Below are 25,571 nucleotides of genomic sequence, written 5' to 3'. Positions count from 1 at the left end.
GGAGGCTACCGTTTAGGTCGCTAGCTCTCTAGTTTGCGAGTTAGCATGTGTCTCATGACGCCGCAGTTGCGCAATATGTTGTAAATAAAAAGAGTATAAATGTGACTATAGTCGTGTTTTGTCATGTCTACAGGGCTCTAATAATGCTTTGGTAATTTTAATCTGAAAAAAATAATTTGTCTACCCAACTATATGTGCTTTCTTAATTTTTAATTTTTTATTATTTTTTTATTTTTATTATTTAATTATAATTATTTTATTATTATATCATTATTATTATATTTATTTATTACTTATTTTTTTATTTACTTATTACTTATTATTTGTGTAGAAAAATAAAAATTAAGATATTTGAGAACAGTGGAATGTTTTATCAGAGCTTTTATTGTAGAAAATCGGAAACAAAGCAAAGTTTATTCATTTTTCTGTTTTTAATAAATGCGTTTTTTTTGGGGGGGGGAAACCTGATGTGGCCCAGTCTCACCCAGACCCCAGCTCCAGTGGCCCCCAGGCAAATTGAGTTTGAGACCCCCTGCTCTAGTGTTTATGCAGGCTTACATGGGATTGGTTTTGGTACATGAGCCAGTACAACGTGAAGGTCCGTTATTATCATGCATTGGTGGAAACCCACTGTCAGATAATATCCACATTCCCCCAGGCCACGCAGCCATCCATGGCCGGGTGTCATCACCTCGCTGATATGAGACTTTTTTTTTTTTTTTTTTTATCTGACCTGTAATCAGGCCAGAGTAGATTCTCTCATAACGGAGACTGTATGTTTATAGTATATGAAAGAAAAAGCAATATAAAGTCTAGTCATATTCAGTAATGTATAAGCATGAGCTGACCTTTTATGAGACGGGAGAAAATGAAGCAAACACGGTGCAGTCAGTTTTATTGATGTTCAGGCTGATAAATAAAAGTAGTCATTAATAGCATTGAAAGAAAACGTTCCTTTAAGGTCCATTACGGGTTCTATAGCATAAACGTTAGGCGGGTTCAATCTCGTCTTTCTGCCGGCTTATCTGCAGATGGATGTCATGTCACGATCCCGGCGCCGTGTCAGAAGGTGCGCAGCAAAGTATACACAAAGATAATTAAATGTGAGCGTTCCCACGGTAAGATAAATAGGTCAGCGGAGTATAAAAGAAGTTTTAAAGTCTACAAGAGAAGGATTTATTTACTTGGGACTATGATACATTTAAACCCGCTCGAAACTTTTTCAAATGTAAAATATTTTGTCAGGGGTTCTCGAACTTTTTCAGCTGAAGAACCAAACTGGAAAAGCGATGTACAAAATGTACAAAAAACACATGATGACACAGAAGACAACTGACAGGAATCAGGAAGCCGTTTGACAAGCAAGTGTTCCCAAAAACTGTAGAAATTAACTTTTCATCGCTTCATGACCCCAAAATGGAATTCATATGAAAATCGATTTCACGCACAAGCGTGTCATCGTGATCCCTCCTCCCCCCGGTTATTAATAATACCGACCACTTTACATATTAGAAATTAAAAAAAAATGTATGTCATATTAATGTGGGAACCTTTTATTAAAGGGGACCTGTTATGCTTTTTCCACTTTTTAAATATTTTTTAAATATTGTTATAATGTTGTATTATTGTGTTAAACGATGCCAAGTTTGAGCATTTGGATTGGTTCTGAACGCTTGCTTTCAGGGAGTTTTTTTTTTTTTTTCACTGTGAGGTCCCAGTGAGCTGGTCTTCTTTATATGGGCATGCCTGTCTTAGCGTCTGCTCTGCTGCGTACACTGTTTTGCTAAATATTTCACTGTGTTCCCATGGAGCGATGTCTTCCAGGAAAGGCATCAGGCCGAAGTGGTTGGAGTTGCAGATTGCAGGTGACGAGAAAAATACGGGACTGTTTTGCTAGCATGGGTGAAACTGGACTATACCAAGCCGGGATATCTGATGCCGTTCCAAAGTTGAAGAGTCCGAAGCGCAAGCTGTAAGTAACAATTTATCATCAGTGTCCTAACTGTGTTTGGTTTGTGTAAGTGTTGCATTATAGAATGTGCAAACGTGTACCGACCATAGTCCTACTACCGATATACACGATAAGTCAGGGGTCTCCAACCAGTAGACCATGAGCTGCCAGTAGCTCCCAACAACTTTTCAAGTAGCTTGTTTATTCATTTATTATTATCAACTCCTATAAAGACAAAATTAGAAAAAAGGGTTCGGCAGTAGTCTGGAAGTCCTTAGGAGTGTTACCAATCACAGCGGAGTGGGGTGGGCCGTGGGTGGAATAAATTAAAATCAAAATTTAAAAAAATTTTGAAAAGCCGAGGAAATTTGGCTGAAATAGGTGCAGATTCTGGAAGATCTAGACAGCTTTCTGTGCGGGTTATCGTGTTTTTGGGGTCCACAACTCGATACAGAGGGCCGACTGTGAGCATAATAGGTCCCCTTTTAATGATTACCGCCACCTTTCAAGTATAGGAAGTAAACTGTGAGTAAAAATAATCAGTCCACTGCAGTAAGGTTGCAGTAATGCGGAGTGAGTGGGTGCCAGGGGTTGGGGACCTTAGATGAAAATGAAAAAAAAAACTAAAAGTCCCGTTTCTAAAAGTTCAATAGGAATTTTTTTTTTTTTTTTTTGCATCGTCGATATCAAAAGTTAAGCTAGCCCCCTTGGCGGTGAAGTCGGTACCCGAATGGTTACGGTACCTAAAGGGTGCCGCTGGAGGCGTCGGATTAATCGTTGGATTAGTCGACCGGTTAATCGGGAATTATTAACCCAGCAACCGGGAAGAACACAAAACTCAAGCGAACCATTTTGATGGTAAAAACATGCGAAGAAGAAACCATCCTAGCGACTGAACTGAATCTGAATCTGAATCACCCGGTGGAAACGTGGTTTCGGTATCCACCCATCACATTGAAATATTCCTCAGTATTATATGCATGTTGTTCTTCCTGTACACATGACGTATTCCCAGCTTGTGTTTAAAAGGAAGTATTGTTGACATTAGTACGATACAAAACCAACCCCTTGATAAGAAACGCCTCCTTACAGTCTTTACTAAGCTACCTTTCAATTAGAAATAGTTTCTTTGTTCCTCGGACCTCAAGGCAAGACGGGTTAGAAAACAGATTTGGTCCGCTGTAACCGGAATGCTACTAAAAGCTCGAGTCCCCCCCCTAAGTTTTCCTCCGACAATGATTGCAGCAGTCCAACCGAGCGTCCACACTGTGAACATCCTCAGACTCGATCCCTGAAAGAACACCAGTTGGCATTGATCCTGTACTGTGTCATCTCGGTGTGACATATATATATATATTAAATATTATATATTATATATTATATATATATGATGCTGTGCCTGGTTACTTTTTGTGGATGTCCTCGTGCCTGACGATCTTGTAGGTGATCCAGTAGAAGACGTTAAAGATGAGGAAGGCCAGCGGGAAGGCAGCTCGAGAGATCGTGTCTATCCTCTTAGCTCGGTCCACAAACTTTTTCTTCATGATATCCGTGTCTTTTGGGAGCGACGACTGAGGGTTGGGGTTGGGGGCCGGGGCCAGGGCCGGGGCGGCGTTCTTAACAGCTGAGCCGTCCTTCGTTGGCAGACACTGATTCACGCTGTAGCCAGTAAAATGAAAACGGCCGTCACGCATGTCTTCATCCTGGAACAAGAGGCAGAAACACACATGTGGACGCATCGGATGTTATTTTGGACTGGGAATCACGGAAATCATTGGACATCTTCAAACAGCTAAAATAATGCATAAGGCCAGGGGTCTCAAACACGCGGCCCGCGGGCCAAATGTGGCCCGCAGGACACTAGTTTGAGGCCCCCGTTTTGATATGAAAGTTTAATGTTTGATATGGATGCTGTATGGTATCATGTACCCAGAAAAAAATGATTACGTTTGATTCATGTTCATGTTAAAGGTTAAATAACTGTTCATAGTTATCCTCCCTATCCGTGTGGAAGTGGTAAGTTTGATATGGATGCTGTATGGTATCATGTACCCAGAAAAAAATTATTACGTTTGATTCATGTTCATGTTAAAGGTTAAATAACTGTTAATAGTTATCCTCCCTATCCGTGTGGAAGTGGTAAGTTTTTGGCTATTTAAGTTGAAAGGAAATAACTCGGAGGCTACCGTTTAGGTCGCTAGCTCTCTAGTTTGCGAGTTAGCATGTGTCTCAAGACCCTGCAGTTGCGCAATATGTTGTAAATAAAAATAGTATAAATGTGTGGTTTAATTAATATTAATATTTTATATCAATATTAATATCAATTAATATTTATGGTTTAATTTCATTTGAACATGCATCAGATTACAATTGAATGCATCCCATAATCAGTTCCCAGTTCCACATGTCCAAAAGGAGTAGGAAGAAGCAAAGCTTATTAAATCCTACCCCTCCATCTGGTACTTTTACAATCACTAACTGTTACATTTGTTCACTTCCTGCTTTCCTAATATAGTTTAAGTTTTTTTTTTTAATTGTTTTGTTTTTTTTAATTTATTTATTTTTTTATTAAATCCTACCCCTCCATCTTGTACTTTTACAATCGGTAATTGTTACATTTGTTCACTTCCTGCTTTCCTAATATAGTTTAATTTTTTTTTTTACTTTTTTTTGTTTTTTTTTGTTTTTTTTATTTATTTTTGTATTAAATCCTACCCCTCCATCTGGTACTTTTACAATCACTAACTGTTACATTTGTTCACTTCCTGCTTTCATAATATAGTTGAAGGGTTTTTTTTACTTATTTTGTTTTTTGTTTTTTTTTAATTTATATATATATTTTTTTATTAAATCCTACCCCTCCATCTGCTACTTTTACAATCAGTAACTGTTACATTTGTTCACTTCCTGCTTTCTTACTATAGTTTAAGTTTTTTTTTTATTTAATTGTTTTTTTTTGTGTTTTTTTAAATTTTATTTTTGTCACGTACCGAAGTACAAGGTGATACGACGATACAGTGACATAATGACATAATAATAATGACATAATATGACATAATAATGACTATAATACTGATAAAAAAATGACTAAAAACATCAAATCCTGCATAAGTAGTAGTTGGCCATCCAAAGTTGAGCTATTGTTATGATTGTCATGCCACCAGCGTGCCCGTGAAAACTTGATGTAAAAAAAAAAAAAAAAAAAAAAACAGGAAGGAAGGTGCTGTAACAGTCTACCTTGTGATTCTTCCTTTGTCTTCGCCTCAAGCGGAGGAACTCTTTCTGTTGCCTGGAGACGAAATTTACCCCGGCGTATTCCAGCAATGCAGCAAACACGAAGAGCAGACACACCGCCATCCAGATATCAATGGCTTTCACGTAGGAGACCTGCGGGCGACAGGTAAAGTTTGTGTTACATCTTCTTCCGAGCGCGGAAAAAATAAGATATGAAATATGCGAGATATGAAATAAACCATGGCAGATATGTATCCTAATAAATGAATCTGAGCGGCGGTGTTTACATGACCGTAACACCTAAACTGCGGAACTAATAACCACCTGGGATACAAAACAAAAGAAGAAGCAGGATTGGATGGAGATATCAGCTTGTCATCATCGGCCAGGGAGATAAAAAGCTGCTCACCGAGGATGGCCTCGCTTCTTCTGCGTCTGCCGATTAGCATTTGGAACGCAACATCTCAGCTTTATGAAGGCACGCAAGCATACCCAGTTATTGTTTCCACCGTGGCAGCATTCATCACCTTATTAATGTCTTTTATGTTGGAGACATATCAATATAGGACGGCTCTGCTCGTGCAAAGACTTTGAACGCATCGCCAACATCAAACTCTCAAGTATCTCAAGTATTCAATACGTGTGCGGCAATTTACCGAGATACCTGCAGTGGTCTCTTTGTAGGATTTCTTAGAACTCGGATACGGATTAGTCATGTCCACAAGACTCTACTTTAAAGGATCCTTCCTTTGAATTCAGTCCGGTTCTAAACAAAAAGTACAAAGTGGCTTCTTAGGAAGTAGTTTGCAGGACCTATGCAGGTACTTGGGTGATTAATTCTCCTTAGCTTCTTTTGTTGGCTGATAATTGGAATACTTCCATATGGAATGTTCTGCTCAAGTTTGCTACAGCTAAAGATAAATACGATCACAGCCAAAAGTCTTAATAAGGCGAATATGTCACTGATTTATACTAGAATAATACATAATTAGTCACCCACGTATCCACCAAGGACAAATCAAATACTGATATAGTATATATTTCTGTAGAAAAAGAACGAATGAATGAATGTATAAATGAATGAGTGTAAAGGTGACTCTAGGGGTGTTAGTTCAGGTCTAGAGGACTCTAATAATGTTAAAAACTGTATTTAGAAGGTCATGAACTAAAAGTCCCGTTTCTAAAAGTTCAATAGCAATTTTTTTTTTTTTTGCATCGTCGATATCAAAAGTTAAGCTAGCCCCCTTGGCGGTGAAGTCGGTACCCGAATGGTTACGGTACCTAAAGGGTGCCGCTGGAGGCGTTGGATATGTCGACCGGTTAATCGGGAATTATTAACCCAGCAACCGGGAATAACACAAAACGTGTTTTTTCTCAAACGAACCATTTTGATGGTAAAAACATGCGAAGAAGAAACCATCCTAGCGACTGAACTGAATCACCCGGTGGAAACGTGGTTTCGGTATCCACCCTAGGGAGTCCCCATCACATTAAAATATTCCTCAGTATTATATGTATGTTGTTCTTCCTGTACACATGACATATTTCCAGCTTGTGTTAAAAGGAAGTATTGTTGACATTAGTACGATACAAAACCAACCCCTTGATAAGAAACGCCTCCTTTTAATTAATTTTCCTTGGCTTCTTTTGTTGGCTGATAATTGGAATACTTCCATATGGAATGTTCTGCTCAGGTTTGCTATAGCTAAAGATAAATACGATCACAGCCAAAAGTCTTAATAAGGCAAATATGTCACTGATTTATACTAGAATAATACATAATTAGTCACCCACGTATCCACCAAGGACAAATCAAATACTGATATATATATATTTCTGCTCCAGCACCCCCGCGACCCTTGTGAAGATAAGCGGTAGAAAAAGAATGCATGAATGAATGAGTTTAAAGGTGACTGTAGGGGTGTTATTTATGATCTAGAGGACTCTAATCATGTTAAAAAATGTATTTTGAAGGTCATGAACAGGTTTTCGGCTGCACGGCGGACGAGTGGTTAGCGCGCAGACCTCACAGCTTGGAGACCCGTGTTCAATTCCACCCTCGCCTATCTCTGTGTGGAGTTTGCATGTTCTCCCCGTGCATGCGTGGGTTTTCTCCGGGTACTCCGGTTTCCTCCCACATTCCAAAAACATGCTAGGTTAATTAGCTACTCCAAATTGTCCATAGGTATGAATGTGAGTGTGAATGGTTGTTTGTCTATATGTGCCCGGTGTACCCCGCCTCTTGCCCCAAGACAGCTGGGATAGGCTCCAGCACCCTCCGCGACACTTGTGAAGATAAACGGTAGAAAAAGAATGAATGAATGAGTGTAAAGGTGACTGTAGGGGTGTTATTTAAGGTATAGAAGACTCTAATAATTTTAAAACTGTATTTAGAAGGTCATGAATGGGTTTTCAGCTGCACGGCGGTCGAGTGGTTAGCGCGCAGACCTCACAGCTTGGAGACCCCGTGTTCAATTCCACCATCAGCCATCTCTGTGTGGAGTTTGCATGTTCTCCCCGTGCATGCGTGGGTTTTCTCCGGGTACTCCGGTTTCCTCCCACATTCCAAAAACATGCTAGGTTAATTAGCCACTCCAAATTGTCCATAGGTATGAATGTGAGTGTGAATGGTTGTTTGTCTATATGTGCCCTGTGATTGGCTGGCCACCAGTCCAGGGTGTACCCTTCCTCTCTCCACAGACAGACAGCTGGGATAGGCTCCAGCACCCCCTTGTGAGGATAAGCAGTAGAAAATGAATGAATGAATATTTCTAGTCATCACTTTACATAACAATAACCAAGAATAACTACAGTATTAAAGTAATGCATTATTCTAAATAACACATATTTCTACTTTTTTGGACTATGAGGAGTATTTTGCAAAAAAAAATTCCCAGTTTTAATGAAACTTGGAATTGGGTCATGTGTCTTTAGAGACCTCATTACATTCTGGACAAGATGCAAATCAACACTGCGTTCACTTAAAAAATCTTATTAGTTAAAACAAACAACAAGTAAGGGTGCTGTTGTGGGGGGGGGGGGGGGGGGGGGGGCATCACACATGCCGTACATACAGTCGGAGGAGGTGTTAAGCTTATAACACATAGAAAAATGTTGCCGATTGTTCCTGTAATATACTGTAATATACCTCAACTCCTTTTCAAAACGTTTGTAGAGAAATGTCTTTTAAGAAATAAGATGTCATCATATCATATCATGTCATCATCTCTTGATGTCACTGATGATGTGTAAGTGACTGGAAGAAAAGCTCCAACTGTCTTTGTTGTTGTCTCCAACTGTTCCACTGTCTTTGTCAACTTTGAAGTATACCTCGAAAAATCAGTCAGAATCATCAAAAATGGCCGATACGTAGAGGGGGGGCTTTTGAAAAATGTCTGGGATTGAATGAGTTAAGGATGCTAACATGGATATTTGGGATGAACATAGATTAGGAACACTGTTTGACTCACGCAGTACATTACTAACATGAAAAGTTAGAAAATGTACTTAAACCGGGGCGACGTTTTGGCCTAAATGTTTGATGTTAACCGAAAAACACGCTAACTGAGGTTCCACTGTATTTGTCAACTTTGAAATATGCCTCGAAAAATCAGTCAAAATCATCAAAAATGGCCGATACGGAGAGGGATGGCTTTTGAAAAATGTCAGGGATTGAATGAGTTAAGGATGCTAACAAGGATATTTGGGATGAACATAGATTAGGAACACCGTTGGACTTTCGCAGTACATTATTAACAAACCAGGGCAACGTTTTGGCCTAAATGTTTGATGTTAACCGAAAAACACGCTAACTGAGGTTCCACTGTATTTGTAATCTTTTACGTATGCCTCGAAAAATCAGTCAGAATCATCATAAATGGCCGATACGGAGAGGGATGGCTTTTGAAAAATATCTGGGATTGAATGATTTAAGGATGCTAACATGGATATTTGGGATGAACATAAATTAAGAACACTGTTGGACTCACGCAGTACATTACTAACATGAAAAGTTAGAAAATGTACTTAAACCAGGACAAGGTTTTGGCCTAAATGTTCGATGTTAACCGAAAAACACGCTAACTGAGGTTCCACTGTATTTGTCAACTTTGAAGTATGCCTAGAAAAATCTGTCAAAATCATCAAAAATGGCCGATACGGAGAGGGATGGCTTTTGAAAAATGTCTGGGATTGAATGAGTTAAGGATGCTAACATGGATATTTGGGATGAACATAGATTAGGAACACCGTTGGACTCACGCAGTACATTACTAACATGAAAAGTCAGAAAATGTACTTAAACCGGGGCAACGTTTTGGCCTAAATGTTCGATGTTAACCGAAAAACATGCTAACTGAGGTTGCACTTTACTGTAATATAACACAACTCCTTTTCAAAACGTTTGTGGAAAAATGTCTTTTAAGAATAATAATTAGTGCAATAACCGGTAGATTGCAATCAAAATGATATCATATCACGTCATCATCTCTTGGTGTCACTGATGATGTGTAAGTGACAGGAAGAAAAGCTCCAACTGTCTTTGGCAGAAATGGATTGGACTATTTTCCGGCGACATCACTGGTGGGAATGTTTTTTCACGGTTCTTTGTTATTTTCATTTTTTTTTATGTTTACTACATTAATTCATATCCTGTGCATCCTGTGTTCTTTGCATAAGCCCCGCCCTCCCTAGTGACGCCCCTGGGTCCGGGTTACCACCGTTTCTATCAGCACCGCTACCAAAAGCGCTCCGACGCTTCGTCTTACCTTTGGAAGAGAAGCTCTGGAGCCGGAGCTCTGTGTGGTCATGGTGAGCACCGTGGTGATACCCAATGCCACCCTGGCGGGCGCGGCATCCATGTTGATCCAAAAAGACACCCACGAGAGGATGACGATGAGGAGGGAGGGGATGTACATCTGGATCAGATAGTAGCCCATCTGACGCTCCAGATGGAATTTCACCTCAATGCAAGTGAATTTGCCTGTTCGGAAAGAAAATATTCCAGATGCTGGGAATGTCATACGTGGGATGGAAGTACAATAAACCTCGGATATATCGGAAATTCGCTCACAACGGACAGATAAAAAAAGAACCGATTTTTCTGTAATGCATTTCCAATAAAAATTCATTGCATATATCGGATTTTTTTATAACGGATTTCGCCTATTTGGGACAAAATCTCCAGTCCCGTTCCAATGCATTTCCATGAAATTTCCCTCGCATATATCGGATGGCCGCATCGTGCCGCTCCGATTCGCCGAATCGTGACAGGCCGCTATACGACGTCATTTGCAGCGTTTGCAGCGTTGCCTGCGCGTCCAGGTACATTGGAAACATAGTCAAGGAAGTGCCTTTTTATAACGGATAAAAACCGATTTACGCATATACCGGATATAAATCCCATATATGCGTAAAACGGACATTTTCCGGTATACGCATATAACGGATTTCGCTTATATCGAACAAAACCAGTGGAAACAATTGAATCCGATATATCCGAGGTTTACTGTATTGCATCATACTGACCTGTGTTGTAGTGTTTGGTGCAGTAGCCCAGCTCCTTCTCCTCCCTCATGATGAACTGAGGCAGCGTCAAACCATCTGACACTTGCACGGCGCCGGTCTCCAGCCACTCGAAGATGAGGTCATTCATGGTGTAGCCGACTATAAGATGGGGAAAAAAATTAAATCCTATTTTGTTCCCAGGAACTTTGTTATGCAAATGTGTGCTTACAACTCTCCAGTTGCATTGTACAAGTTTGGACATCCATGGGGAAGTTCTTGAGATCCATCGGGCAGGACAGGATGAGGGTCAATCTATGACACACAACAAATGAATAGGAGCACAAAAAAAAGAGGTAAAGTTGGATACACTCTCGCTCTTCTTCTGTGTCCCATGCACTCCGTCAGGACAGATCACCAAGGATTCACTCCAGCGGCTTCCAATCACACTTTCATTACTGCAACTTATTGTCTCGGGCGATGCATTCAGGTGTCCGATCGGTGAGCGGGCGATGGAGACTAACCAGCTTTCATCTCGCGGCGTCGACACCTGAGCAACCGGCCTCCCTAATAGACTGAAACACTTTCGGCTCCATGTCGGCATCTCCACGGAGAAAATTGAATTCTGCTCCCGATGTAAGTTATATTGAAATGGAATGAAATATTTTCACATATGTGCTGTTTTATTCCCCCTCTTCCCCCCCTTTTTCATTTTGACTCTTAGCTATTTGGCTTTAATTAAAGTTCCCCAATCCGGCTTCGGAGTCTTGTCGGAATGTCCACAAAGTCCAGCAATCCCAGCATGACTTCCCGTTTTTTTATCTTTTGATCCTTTGAAGAAGAAAACCCATAGATTACCTTTTATTCCAAATGTACATGCATGAATGAGATGATGTCAAAGGAACAATCACAATGGGATCAAATCTAATTGAAACTGTCTCCTGACTACCTTGAAGGCCTGATGACCACCAAGATATGTGCTAATATTCATTTTTTTTTTACAGAAAGCTTCAGTAAAGTAAACCTTTACTTTTAATTAGTTTGATGGGAAAAAAATGTGGTCCTGTAACTGCGTACTAAAAACTTTATTTTTCGACCGCTGTATGAACTGTATGTATACTAGTGGTGGGTAAAACCCTTCATTACGGTTCATTCAGTAAAAAGATTCGTTCATTTCGTTCAATTGGTCATTAACTTGTGATCTCCCCCTTGTGCAAAGACCCGATCAGCCATGTCGAATCAGTCCGTTCGCTCATGTTCACGTTCGTTTTGACTCAACAGCTCAACAACACGTGATGATGAGTGGTGTGTCGGTCATGAACGAACGAGTCAAAAGAATTAGTTCTTTTTTGTGAACGGAATGAACAAGGTCACCGACAGTGTCGGTCAATCTCTCGGTCTCGGTCTTTCAGTAGTGACGTTGTTCATTTCGTTCACAAAAAAGAACTAGTTCTTTTGACCCGTTCGTTCATGAACGACACACCACTAGTGTGTACTGTGTAATGTACTGTGTAAAGGATGCGGGTACGTTTACACCCTCCACCCCAGACACACACACAAAGTTACACTACTAGTTTCTACTTAAAAATATAGTTTTTATAACTTTATTAAAGAAAGATGTCCGATATTGGATTTTTTTTCCGAAAAAAATATGCCGATATTCTCGAAATTTCAATTTCCGATATCGATACGTGTAACATAACATATCTCCTGTGATGGAATGAACACATATGTCTTGTATACAGTATTGTTTTAATATCAGTAAAAAAATCTGATACCAATATTGACTCATATTGCATTTTTAGGCTGATATCGGGACGATAATTATCAGTACCGATAATTATCGGACATCCCTAATATTAAGTTATACGTTGGCGTTCTACAGGACGTCGTGGCCCGTAGCTAGAACCGACACTATTTATAGTAGGTGACAAAACATATTTTTTGTCCATTTTTCAGGTGTTTCAAAATATTTCAACTTCCTTCTCATACATTTTTATGAATATTTTAACTGTATTCCCATAATATTTTGACTTCATAATATAACTTTGTGGCGGCACGGCGGTCTAGTGGTTAGCACGCAGACCTCACAGCTAGGAGACGAGGGTTCAATTCCACCCTCGGGCATCTCTGTGTGGAGTTTGCATGTTCTCCCCGTGCATGCGTGGGTTTTCCCCGGGTACTCCGGTTTCCTCCCACATTCCAAAAACATGCTAGGTTAATTGGCCACTCCAAATTGTCCATAGGTATGAATGTGAGTGTGAATGGTTGTTTGTCTATATGTGCCCTGTGATTGGCTGGCGACCAGTCCAGGGTGTACCCCGCCTCTCGCCCGAAGACAGCTGGGATAGGCTCCAGCACCCCCGCGACCCTCGTGAGGAAAAAGCGGTAGAAAATGAATGAATGAATATAACTTTGTCCCAACTTAATTGTCCAAAAACAAATTTATTTGCTTACTTTTTTTTTGCTTGCTTCTTATCATGTTATGACTTGTATAAAAATGTATTACATTTATATTTCAACATTATGCTTCTAAAAGGATTTTCCCCGACTAATATAGTATGAATTCAATATTCTCATAATATTAAGACTTTTTTCTCATTATTTTCTCATTATTTTATGCTCATAAAATGGCTGTTTTTCAGTTTTGACATTGTTTATAATTTTTTATTATTATTAATATTTTTTTTTCAGGTCACACTTTGGCCACCCCTGAACTAAATCATACAATAACAAAGTCAACATTTTTTTTTAACTAAATGTCACCGGCGTAACTCATAGATTGCAATAAAACAGCGAGTGAGTGACAGGGAGAAAAGCTCTGCCAAATACATTTCCAGACCTGAAATACAAGACAATCTGTGCTTATTTTACAATTCCAATGTATTTCCTTCCCATTCACCTTATACTGTAGAGGACATTCCCGTTCTTGAAGATCCTCAACAGCTTGTTATCCGTGGTGACATCGTGGAAGTTGGCGCCCTTCTCGTTGGCAAAGAAGAGGTCAGGCTTCCATATGGAGTCCAACATGGACGGGTCCAAGTCCAGTGAGGAGTCTGGGTATTTGCTGTACGCCAAACGGGGGTCATTCCACTTCTGCCGCAGGAAGATATTCACTCTGTAATCCTGCAGACACGAACACGCGGCTTTGCATATTTTGTGGCACAGTGATTGGGCTTGTGAGACAGCACACACTGGTGACACAAAGCATTGTTTTTTTTTTTAATACAATATCTCCTCTTTTGTAGCGTAGAAAATTGCATTAAAAAAAGCATTACTAGAAAACACAACAGAGCAACGTGTAGTCCCCGCGATGCGTTAATTGCTGAAATTGGCTAGGAATTGACCTCGCCGTCCGACCTTGTGTTATTCCAAATCAATAGGGTTATGTTGTCGATCAAGACGAATGAGCGCTGCAGTTTTGAAGATCAATTTGTATCGGAAATCAATATGGTTCTTGTTGCACTAACATCAAGTATGAACGCATGTTAATACTGTACCTTCTGCTGATGTTCGACCCGGGCTACCTTTGCTACCTATCCGTTAAAATCGATATCTTTGTTGTATGGACAATTTGAAATATGACACTGACAAAAAAAATGCGTATCGATTCATATCAGGTTTGACCTCGGCTACCTACAATATCTCATAAAAGTGTATATACACTTCACATTTCATCCAAAAAAATACATATACCTTATTAAGGAATACCACCGCAGAAATTAATTGAACTTAGAGTAGTCAGTGTGCAGCTTGAATCCATTACATTTTGGGAAATATACAGTATATTAAGTCATGCTGTCTTGTATGCATATTTAAACTGACGTTATGTCTGTTTTTGCATAAAATAAGCAATAAGCGCGATCGCTGGAATAACAGGCTTTTATTGCAGGTTTTTAATTAGCTCCAATAATCAATAAACAATAATCCCCAATAGAAGGAGCCAATCGTGAGCTATGAAAAAAGCTTGTCAAGCCATTGGAAATTGCAGGAATTTATAACTCAGTATAAGTCTGACTCAAAATATCATCATACAAACAACATTAAAGTCATCACGCAGCAACTTAACACTCCAAATGTATACACCAGAAACATACAAGGATGCAAACCATTTAATTGGAGGACAAGCACTAGTGGAGCAGAGGAGGAGCCAGCGGAGGGCTCCAGAGGACTCAGAGCCCAGAGGGAGGCTGATGTCATTGCAGTGCCCCGGTAAATGCATTGCTCAGATGCGATGCATTATGGAAATACTTTAAAGAGTTGTTCTTTTCATCTCAAACTTGTATTTGTATATTGAGTATATTTCCTGGTTATAACTTTTGGGTGTTAAGTTGCTGTGTGATGAGTTTAGTGTTTTAAGTCAAGTGTAAAACCGTTATGTTGTTATACTGTTACATATAATGACCTCCTGTGTTTTCCAGTGGGTTGACAAGTTAGTTGTGAGTGCACTGATAGCATGTAGCATAGATTATTTACATCTTAAATGGGTTATTTTATGTTATTATGGCTACTATAGTTGGTAATACAGTTGTAAAGGTGACTATAGGGGTGTTAGTTCATGTCTGGAGGTCTCTAATAATGTCGAAAACCGCATTTAGAAGGCTGTAAATGAAAATGTACATCATTTTCAGAGGACTGTGACGTTACACCGCAAGACAAGCTGTACACTGACTACTCTAAAGTTGATTATTTCTATGGTGTTTATAAAAAAAAAACAATCCGCTTCGCAGGAGACTACAACCGTGTCTGTTTTTGGTGAATGTCGGTCTTAAGAAAGCAAGAAACAAAGTCATGCTAACATCCAAACACAACATGAATCACAAACACAAGCAGCCCTGTAATGTAAACCTGGGATAAATCATACAGTGAATGAGAAATGCAAATGAATCTGCACCATGTAGTAGCATTCGGGCAAATATTGAATATGTTGCTTATTATGAAGTGGCGGCACACCAACTTTTCTCATTAACTGCAATCACGCCGCAGCCATAATAGAGAGCAAATGATGTGTTTATTAGATACGGCGAGCTGCTCGGAGCGATCCATGTGTCAACCGCCATGACAAGCTCTTATTTTGTTTGACATTTCATCAGCATGTTGGCGCCGCCGTATGTTTACACCCGTGTGTAAATCCATGTAATTGCCAGCCCGCATGCAAATTAACATCCTCTATTCCACGATCTAAGTGGTGATTATCAGCTATTATGAAGCCTTTGATGGTTGCGTCGCAGAGCAGGGTTTTGTTTTTGTATTTTTATCCCCCTTAGCTGTGGGATACTTTAGCATATCAGCGCTTTCGGAAGCTCCCGCCACCCCCTGCCGTTATTGGCTGGACTCGAGATGATTTACCAGCTGGGATTTACTGTATGAATTATTAACATGGATTAATATAAAGCTGAAAGCAAAATGTTTCATTTACATTCTCTGCATGATCTGCCAATAATAAAAAAAAAATCAGGACTGTACTGGTCATTTTAGTTTTATCTATCATTTACCTATCATATAAGTGTAAAATGAAGTTAAGCACTGTTAATATTAAGATGATGTAAAATTGAAACTATGAAAAGAACTTGAATTTAGGTATGTAGTAAAACACAACAGTCATTTTGTTTACTTTTTTCACTATTTTTTTTGCAATATTATAATTTTATTCTCACAAATATCAAATTATTTTCAATATGATGAATAATATAAGTTTTACATTTCATGTTAGGTCATTATTTTTGCAATACTACAACTTTTTTTTGTAAAATTACAGCTGCTACCTGTTTCTACAATATTACTACTATTATTGTAATTTATTCTCAAATTATATATAGTTATATATGATAAAAGTGTCAAAATCATAAGATTCGGACAAAATTACTTGTGTTTTCTCCTACTCACATTACAACTCTTCCCATAAAAGATTTACTTATTATATTACAATTTTATTTTCAAACTTTCCTGAGCTGACCATCTCTGATTTCAGTTTTATCTGGCATACGAATGCAAAAATAAATTCACCGCCACTAATATTGAGATGTTAAAACAATAAAAGCATCTTAATGTAATAACCAGGGGTCTCATTGCCAAAAAAAACCCCGAAAAAAATCTAAAGAAAAAGCAAAATACACCCAATTTACGTACAACACTTGGACTATACAACCTAAGAGATTCAGCTGTATTTGATTTTCTCATAAAATGATAAAAAAAAAGAAGCATGATGGTGATTCATTCAGTGATTCCCTCAACTCACCATTGTCGTTTCTGCTATAGAACCAAAGCTGTTGATAAATATGTTGCAGGTAACATTAACAGGCGGACCTGCAGGTTGAGGGACAAGACAACACATTCACACGTTTGCACAGTAAAGCAGCCAAAATGCCAAAGGACTCACCATGGTGGTCTCTGTGACCGAGCCAAAACTGTTGATAAAAATATTGCATGTAACGTTTACGGGGGGACCTGTGGGATGGAATGACAATGACGTTTGGATGTGTTGCTTTGCTTCCCGCTGGGCTGCATTGATTCACGGGTGCACAATGGCATGAAACCTGCGTCTCAAAGCGTGGCTTTACTGAGGTGACCATAATGGTCGTGAAGATGACAACGTACGAGGGATTGAGCAAGGGGATGAAAGCACGATTGGCCTGCAGCTGCTCCACCTCGTAGGACAGTTGATGTATCATTTAATCACTTTAAGTGGAACCTTGTTTAGCGTTATTCATTTGTTCCAGGAGGTGGTCTCTAACCAAAACAGATTTGTATGGTTTTGCAGAAAACTAATTCAAATGCACATAACTACATGTAAATGATGAATGAAAGGGAACTGATAACTAATACCAATAACTAAAGAACGGAAAAATGGTAGTAACTAACTATTGTTAACCGAAAAACACGCTAACTGAGGTTCCACTGTTTTGTCAACTTTGAAGTATGCCTACAAAAATCAATCAGAATCATCAAAAATGGCCGATACAGAGAGGGATGGCTTTTGAAAAAGTGCTGGGATTGAATGAGATAAGGATGCTAACATGGATATTTGGGATGAACATAGTACATTACTAACATGAAAAGTTAGAAAATGAGCTTAAACCGGGGCAACGTTGTGGCCTAAATGTTCGATGTTAACCGAAAAACATAGATTAGGAACACAGTTAGACCCACGCAGTACATTACTAACATGAAAAGTTAAAAAAAAATGAGCTTAAACCGGGGCAAAGTTTGGTCTAAATGTTCGATGTTAACCAAAAAACACGCTAACTGAGGTTCAACTGTTGTTAAGGATGCTAACAAGGATATTTGGGATGAACATAGTACATTACTAACAGGAAAGGTTAGAAAATGTACTTAAACCAGGGCAACGTTTTGGCCTAAATGTTTGATGTTAACCAAAAAACACGCTAACTGAGGTTCCACTGTATTTGTCAACTTTGAAGTATGCCTAGAAAAATCCGTCAAAATCATCAAAAATGTCCGATACGGAGAGGGATGGCTTTTGAAAAATGTCTGGGATTGAATGAGTTAAGGATGCTAACATGGATATTTGGGATGAACATAGTACATTACTAACATGAAAAGTTAGAAAATGTACTTAAACCAGGGCAATGTTTTGGCCGAAATGTTTGATGTTAACCGAAAAACACGCTAACCGAGGTTCCACTGTATTTGTCAACTTTGAAGTATGCCTAGAAAAATCAGTCAGAATCATCAAAAATGTCCGATACGGAGAGGGATGGCTTTTGAAAAATGTCTGGGATTGAATGAGTTAAGGATGCTAACATGGATATTTGGGATGAACATAGTACATTACTAACATGAAAAGTTAGAAAATGTACTTAAACCAGGGCAATGTTTTGGCCGAAATGTTTGATGTTAACCAAAAAACACGCTAACCGAGGTTCCACTGTATTTGTCAACTTTGAAGTATGCCTAGAAAAATCAGTCAGAATCATCAAAAATGGCCGATACGGAGAGGGATGGCTTTTGAAAAATGTCTGGGATTGAATGAGTTAAGGATGCTAACAAGGATATTTGGTTTCATGCTAACATGAAAAGTTAAAAAAATTAGCTTAAACCGGGGCAAAGTTTTGGCCTAAATGTTCGATGTTAACTGAAAAACACGCTAACTGAGGTTCCACTGTATTTGTCAACTTTGAAGTATGCCTCAGTGATCCAAAATCGCCAGAAAAATATCGTTTTTTCGTGTTTTTCTGTTACAATAACAATATCGCTGTCGCTTGTTCAATATAGAAGTCCATTATGTAAATGGAACACAGTTTTTATATGAGGGCTTTAGCGTCAAAATAGGTACTTCCCATGACATGCATTGTTAGCTAGTTCATATTAACTTAATATTAACTCTGTCTCCCAGAAGAGCTATTGTGCACTTTTATTGTGGGGGTATACGTGGGGTGGGCTCGCCTAGCCAGGGCCGTATTAGGAGAGGCAACATGTCCACGAGGAAGGTTTTTCATTCATGACGTGACGAGTCGCCACAACTTCAAAAGCGAGCGTTGGAGTGCCTCTGGAGCAAACAAGTGAGGGATGATTGATTTTCCTAATGCCCAGTGCTGATAAACATGCCCTAGGGACACGTACACTGTTGGAACATCATTAAAAAATCAATTTTGCATACTAGCGGCGGACTTTTACAGACAATCAATAGTCAGAATTTTGGGTCCAGGTCTTGTATTGGATCTGGCCTCAGTTATTTTATGAATACCAAACAAAGTCCGTCCACTTACTCTCAATTTTTTTTTTAGAGTTTTAGCCTCAAATCGTATCACTTTCCACACAAAACAATCCGGTCACTAGTCATGGAAGGATTTGCCATTTAAAGTCGCCACCAACCTTCATTTTGCATGTGTAAAAAAGTGGAGCTGTCAGCCTTCGCCGATGCCCTTTTCCCTCTGCTTTCTTCATCAATATTGCATCGGGTTCTGTATTAATATTTGCCCGGCTTTGTTGTCAGCTGACTAACAGAAAAATAAAAGTGGAAACAGCTTGCAACAATGTCAGCAAAAGGGAAAATCTAGGTCATCCTGCAGTAACGTAATACACGCGTCAAGGTGTGATGAGCAAGAGTGCTTACTGTTTTGTTTTTTTTTAAGATGAAGTAGCTGCATTGGATGTGATGGAGACGTGACAGCAGCAAACATTTAACCAAAAATAGGAAAAGGGGTATAACTTGTGAAGGAGTGCTGGCATCACACTAAAAAAAAATCACAATCATGTAATTCTTACAACTACTTTTTTCCCTCTCATTAAAAAAAACACATTTCTGTTATGTAACTAACATTGTAAAATTGTCAAATGTATTTTTTATTATTTTTAAAAGGATTAAAATAATTATAAGTAATTAAAAAAAACCTGTCATATTAGAATTTAATGGTCATTAAAATAATATTTTTTCCCAGTATTTTTTTTCTAATAAAATTATGTTTTTTTAAAAATATGACTTTATTCTCACAATATTCTGACTTTATTCTTGTCTTTTTTTCCCCTTTTTAAAAATTAAAAATTACATCTTTTTCTTGTAATATGTAAAGCGTCATGGTTTTGGATATTGCATCTTTATTCTTGTGAATTTCTATAAACAATGTAAGATATTAAATTTTTTCCTTAGTCATATACAGCAATTCGAATTTCGCGCTTCACATAAAAAAAAAAACTTCAAAAATTTGACTTATTTTCTGCCAAAATGAAGCATTTTCAAGCATACTAATGAAGTACTCAGAGGTTGCATTCAAAGACATTGTTAGGATATGTAGCATTCTACATTAGCCAGTAGGTGTCAGTATTATGTTATTGTATTGTTATTGTTCGGGGGAGACACACAAGCACCAGACCTGCACAACGGCACACACTCCACCCAATTCAGGTCCCGTAGCACCAGAACACATTTCCGGAACAAGCCAGGTCTAAGTGTTGAACGGCTTATTTCCTCTTATTATGTCGACTATATCGGGTAATGCGAGTATAAAGGCGACTATAGGGGTGTTATTTGATGTCTCTAATAATAAATAAATAGGTTTTCTATGCTCTAGCTATGGAAATATTCCATTATAAATAAGGAATCCTATTTTGTCATTGAAGCAATTAACTGTGATAAAAAAGGGATTACTGTGAAAAGTTTTTCTCAGATTATTACATTTTTTTCTCATAAAATCATTCTATTGTAATACAAATGTTTGACTTTGTATGTTTATTTTTTCTTTCAGCGTGGTCCTAATTCTCCTTCCTAAAAACAAGCGATGACTAATACACGGTAAGTAAACTCCACTTGACTCCAACTGCGGCAACAACAAAACAAAACAAACAACCCTCATCCGGGCCCACCTGAGCCACTTTATAGCGGGCCGGGTCTCTCCTTATGTTATCCAGCTACAGATGCTATTTGTGTGTTTGCAGCATCCCCACCTAGAGCACCACAACACACAGGAGGCCTACAGCCTTGCCACGGGGGCACCATCCATCACTTGGACCTGTCAGGGTGACACCCTCATGCCTGCTGCCAGCACTTAGGAAGACCTCCGGATGGACTCTGGTATTTACACACCCTCTGCTTTTTTATTTATTTGTCCATGTGGAAATGGAATGATGATGTGTGTGTGTGTGTTTTGGGGGCGGGGTTGAAGGAATGTTAGGATGAGAGGTTGTGGACACTTCATTAGGCGCACTTGCACAATAGTAATAGTAATAATATTAATTTGATTATTTGTTATTGCGTTGCTTTAGACTTTAATATGCCGAATAAGCAACATATACTGTTACACTACTATAACATTGCTAAATAGCTATTTTTAGCTATAACGCAGAGGTTATATTATTCATAACATCTCTGTAAGCAAACTACAACATAAATAACATGACACTAATTACCTTTTTGCAAGGTCCTATATGATATTTAAAGTTCAAAGCCACTGCAAAATACAACTCCAATAATAATATTTTTTAATAAAGCCTGTTTTTAGATCAAGCATCTCTCTATTGGAGATGATTAGATTGTGTAAGTGTACCTAATGAGGTGCATAATTGAATGACAAGACAGAAGTGAGTGACAGGTCAACGTCTTTGCTATCTCCAAACGTCAATCACTTAACAGTGGATCAGTTTATATATTTTTGGGGGGAGGGGTAAAAAAAATAAATGAATGTAATACACGGTTAAATGCACACCTTTAAAATTGGGTCGTATTCGCGCGTCGTACCCGGACGTTCGACCCATGAGTGAGTCCAGAAAGTCCGATGGAGACATGCTGGATGAAGACCTGGGGTCGTGTTCCTTGGCGTCCACGAGCCTGCAACACACGCACGGCGACGGGAGTGAGTCACAACACAGACACGCTGTACAGGCTCCGGTGATGCGGGTTGGGATTGTGCGTTAAAGCGCATTACGCACGGTGTGATATCGAGCCGATGTCCGCTACTTGTAGTCCAAATGATAAGATTGAAGCCCCTGGATGATTTAAGGTGTGTGTGTTCGTGTGCGTGTACGCACCTGAAGTTGTTCGTCTCCATGAAATACGCAAGCAAAGCTCCCAAAATCATCACGAAAGAGCGATGCATTCCGGGCGCTGTTGGCTGTTTGAGCTCACTTTTTGACTTTCACTTCTTCCATCTATCTGTGGTCACCCAAAAAGACATCTCCTCCCGCAAGCTTCCGTGTGGTACATTCCACAACATACTTTAGTTGCAGAACAACTAGATATTAAAAAAAAAACGCGCACACAAATGATGCACAAAGGAAAAAAAATGACAGCGATGGTGAATTAAAAAAAATAAACATTAAAAAAGAAAAAAACGCATCCTACTCTCCATCACCTCGGAAGAATAGGAGGAGGTTGGAGGAGCGGCCACGGTGGAGGAAAGGGTGAGCAACGCCTTTGGACGCTTGGAGAGCTTTTTGGTCTTTTGACGCGCAGGCGCACAAGTGGCGGACGTGCGTTGGGTTCCAATTTAAAGACACGCGGAAGGTAATCTGGAATACAGCGGCGTGTGTTACATAATAAGATGTGTCACTTTTGAATAATGTGTCATTTGCATTTTGATAGGGAGGACTTCCGGTGTGTGTCACATTTTTTTTTTTTTTTTTAGGGTGATTGCTTCGCTATTATGCATATTTGAAGTGGCTCTTGCATGCATGCATCTTTGGAAATGGTGTGGAAATGCAATTTATTATTATGGAGCATTTCATAATATAGTCTATATTCATATGAAAATATTGTAATATTGTATTTAAACCTTTTACATAGTTGGTCAGCCTTTAATTGTGTAGACCCCCCCGCCCCCCTTTTTCTCAGAAGTGTAAACAAAGGGTGCACCAGTGAGAGGCTGCTGGATGGAGAGTATTTGGTACCCCTGTTACCCTGGAAACAGATTTCCAGGCATATGATTGGAGATGCCGCAAAGGTTGGCCTCTTCCAAGCGAGACGAGATGAGATGTGACTGACAGACAAGGAGGAGGAGATATTCTGCAAGGCTGCACGGGGCGGAAGGTGTCTCCATGTCGCTACCGTGAAACGTCCACTTATCGGAATTATAGAGTGTCTTGTCCACAAAAGTCTGCCAGGCAATCCTGTCCTGCTCCAATTTGTAGTCCTTTTGACAATTATTCCCATTCAGATTCATTTTTTTTTAAAATAATGTTCCATACGGCGGATGAAGGTTTTATGACAGCCATAGTTGACTCAGGAACATATTATTGGACATTTTTTAAGTAACAGTTTACTGTTCTCAGCTGTCATGTAAAGGTAAAAAGAAGAACAGCTGTTATTAAGAGTCAAACACGGCAGTCTACCGCTTATCCTCATGAGGGTCATGGGGGTGCTGGAGCCTATCCCAGCTGTCTTCGGGCGAGAGGCGGAGTACACCCTGGACTGGTGGCCAGCCAATCACAGGGCACATATAGACAAACAACCATTCACACCATTCATATTTTTTCAAAATATATTTTTTTACATTTTATATTGAATTTTATAATAACAGATATTTTATCCTAAAATTTCCAGACAAAACTCTTGGAATACGTTTGAGATATTTTTTTTGATATTTTGTCCTTTGTTTCGTAGCAAATACAATTTCAAGAATTTTTCTTCGACTTTAACACTACATCAGGGGTGTCCAAAGTGTGGCCTGGGGGCCATTTGTGGTCCACAGCGAGGTATTTTTGGCCTGTACAGTACATTCATTCATTTTCTACCGCTTGTCCTCACGGGGGTTGCGGGGGTGCTGGAGCCTATCCCAGCTGTCTTCGGGCGAGAGGCGGGGTACACCCTGGACTGGTGGCCAGCCAATCACAGGGCACGTATAGACAAACAACCATTCACACTCACATTCATACCTATGGACAATTTGGAGTCGCTAATTAACCTAGCATGTTTTTGGAATGTGGGAGGAAACCGGAGAAACCCCGGAGAACATGCAAACTCTACACAGATTGCAGAGGGTGGAATTGAACTCGGGTCTCCTAGCTGTGAGGCTTGCGCACTAACCACTTGAACACCGTGCAGCCCAAATTCATTGCATAGTCAGACAGCGGCTAGCAACTAGCGGCATCTTTATGTCAGATTTTCATAACATTCTGTTATGTCATAATTACAGCTGCAAAGATTAATAGATTAAGCAATGCTTGATGACCCAATTAATCAACAACTATTTTGGCAATCGATTAATCATTTGTTGATATAAATGTGTAAAATCTTTCAGCCTACAAAAGCACATATTTGTTTTACATTGAATAGTACATGTAGATCTGCAACAATTAATTGATTAATCCATACCCAATTAATCGACAACTAATTTGGTAATCAAGTAATCATTTTTTGATTTATATGTGTAAATATCCTCTGATTTCAGCCTCCAAAATGTGAATATTTTTGAATTTCTTTAGTCATCCATGAAAGCAGACCTATTATGTTTGTGTTTTAGCCAAAACAAGATATTCACACATATCAGCTTTGATTTCAAAACAATCGTTACTTGCAGTCCTAGTCATAATGTATGAAGCCAGTGCATCTCATAAGACGCCATCAGCCAGCATTTTTGTGTGTTTTCCTTTTTCATTGTTTTTTTATGACATCTGTTGCAGCAAGAAGCATTTGGGGCAATTTGCATGAAGTACTGAGAGACTCCAATTGTCCAAACGCTATTGTTATTTTGTGTTTGAGTGCCACAATAGTCAGGGATGATAGCCAATATTCATGAACAGCATGACTGAGCAACATGTCATTTCTACTGACTGGTTTTGTTCCCGCTGCTTCTGACCTGATGAGCCTCTTCAGGAATGCCACACTATGATGATTTTGCCAAATATATAATCTACAAATATATTAATTCATAAATCAGGCTGTTTCATGGTTCAAAAGAGCTTATTATTAGTCAAAACAAATGCATATTAAAGTACATGTTACATATTTTTTGGCCTAAATTAAGCATTTTGAATCATAAAAAATGCAAGTTTATGGCAACGTAGTATTCTATGTTGAGTGGGACACACAAGCACCAGACTTGATGACCCAAACAACATACTTTTATTGCAGGTTGGAATTATCTCATAATAATCTCTAATAAAAACATGGTCTGTTGCAGTTGTAAACGACAGCAAGCTGAAACTCAATTCTGAACCCCCGACACCACTTCCTGTCCGCCACTCAAGCTTATTATGTCTACTATATTGTATAATAAGAGTGTAAAGGGGACTATTGGGGTGTTCTAGGGTGGTCTAGAGGGCTCTAATAGTGTTAAAAGCCTTCGGCATAATGGATAGAGGTTACTGTATGCAATAGAATGCTGTGACTTGGTCCTGACAGTGTGGGAGTAAGCTGCAAGGTGACTCACTTCTGCATGTGTTGCAGAAGCATACAGCGCTAAAAAAGTGTTCCACTCACTTTCAAGGAGGA

General features: G+C 39.2%; 1 protein-coding gene across 4 annotated transcripts; it reads right to left on the bottom strand.

The window, feature by feature from the left end:
* Nucleotides 1-878: 878 nt before the first annotated feature.
* On the bottom strand, nucleotides 879-22,588 carry glra2 (glycine receptor, alpha 2). 4 transcript variants are annotated; one of them, XM_058082279.1, is made up of 10 exons: nucleotides 22,172-22,588; nucleotides 21,850-21,971; nucleotides 16,926-16,993; nucleotides 13,590-13,813; nucleotides 10,920-11,002; nucleotides 10,712-10,849; nucleotides 9,952-10,166; nucleotides 5,189-5,338; nucleotides 3,359-3,654; nucleotides 879-3,242 (listed from the first exon to the last, which is right to left on the bottom strand). In XM_058082279.1, exons 1-10 carry the CDS (start codon nucleotides 22,237-22,239, stop codon nucleotides 3,230-3,232), a joined length of 1,377 nt encoding a protein of 458 aa, XP_057938262.1. In that variant the 5' UTR covers nucleotides 22,240-22,588; the 3' UTR covers nucleotides 879-3,229. The 4 variants fall into 4 exon arrangements, with proteins under 4 accessions (XP_057938262.1, XP_057938263.1, XP_057938259.1 ...); XM_058082280.1 differs by having other exon boundaries at nucleotides 879-3,654; nucleotides 22,172-22,586; XM_058082276.1 differs by lacking the exons at nucleotides 21,850-21,971; nucleotides 22,172-22,588 and adding an exon at nucleotides 17,067-19,516.
* Between the last annotated feature and the right edge of the window lie 2,983 nt (nucleotides 22,589-25,571).

This window comes from Doryrhamphus excisus, chromosome 9, assembly GCF_030265055.1.
Source record: "Doryrhamphus excisus isolate RoL2022-K1 chromosome 9, RoL_Dexc_1.0, whole genome shotgun sequence".
In the NCBI taxonomy this organism is placed as follows: domain Eukaryota; kingdom Metazoa; phylum Chordata; class Actinopteri; order Syngnathiformes; family Syngnathidae; genus Doryrhamphus; species Doryrhamphus excisus.
The sequence above is the reverse complement of the archived record's forward strand: the minus strand, read 5'-3'. Positions and strand labels throughout refer to the sequence as shown.

What these genes read in the sequence shown, in the direction of transcription:
- glra2 (XM_058082276.1), bottom strand. Translation starts at nt 17,358, where the DNA reads ATGATACATCAACTGTCCTACGAGGTGGAGCAGCTGCAGGCCAATCGT. An exon ending in AATGTCCTCTACAGTATAAG is followed by an intron (nt 11,003 to 13,589) that starts GTGAATGGGAAG and finishes TGTGTGTCATAG; the next exon opens with ATTGACCCTCATCCTGTCCT. An exon ending in GACAAAGGAAGAATCACAAG is followed by an intron (nt 3,655 to 5,188) that starts GTAGACTGTTAC and finishes CTCTTGTTCCAG; the next exon opens with GATGAAGACATGCGTGACGG.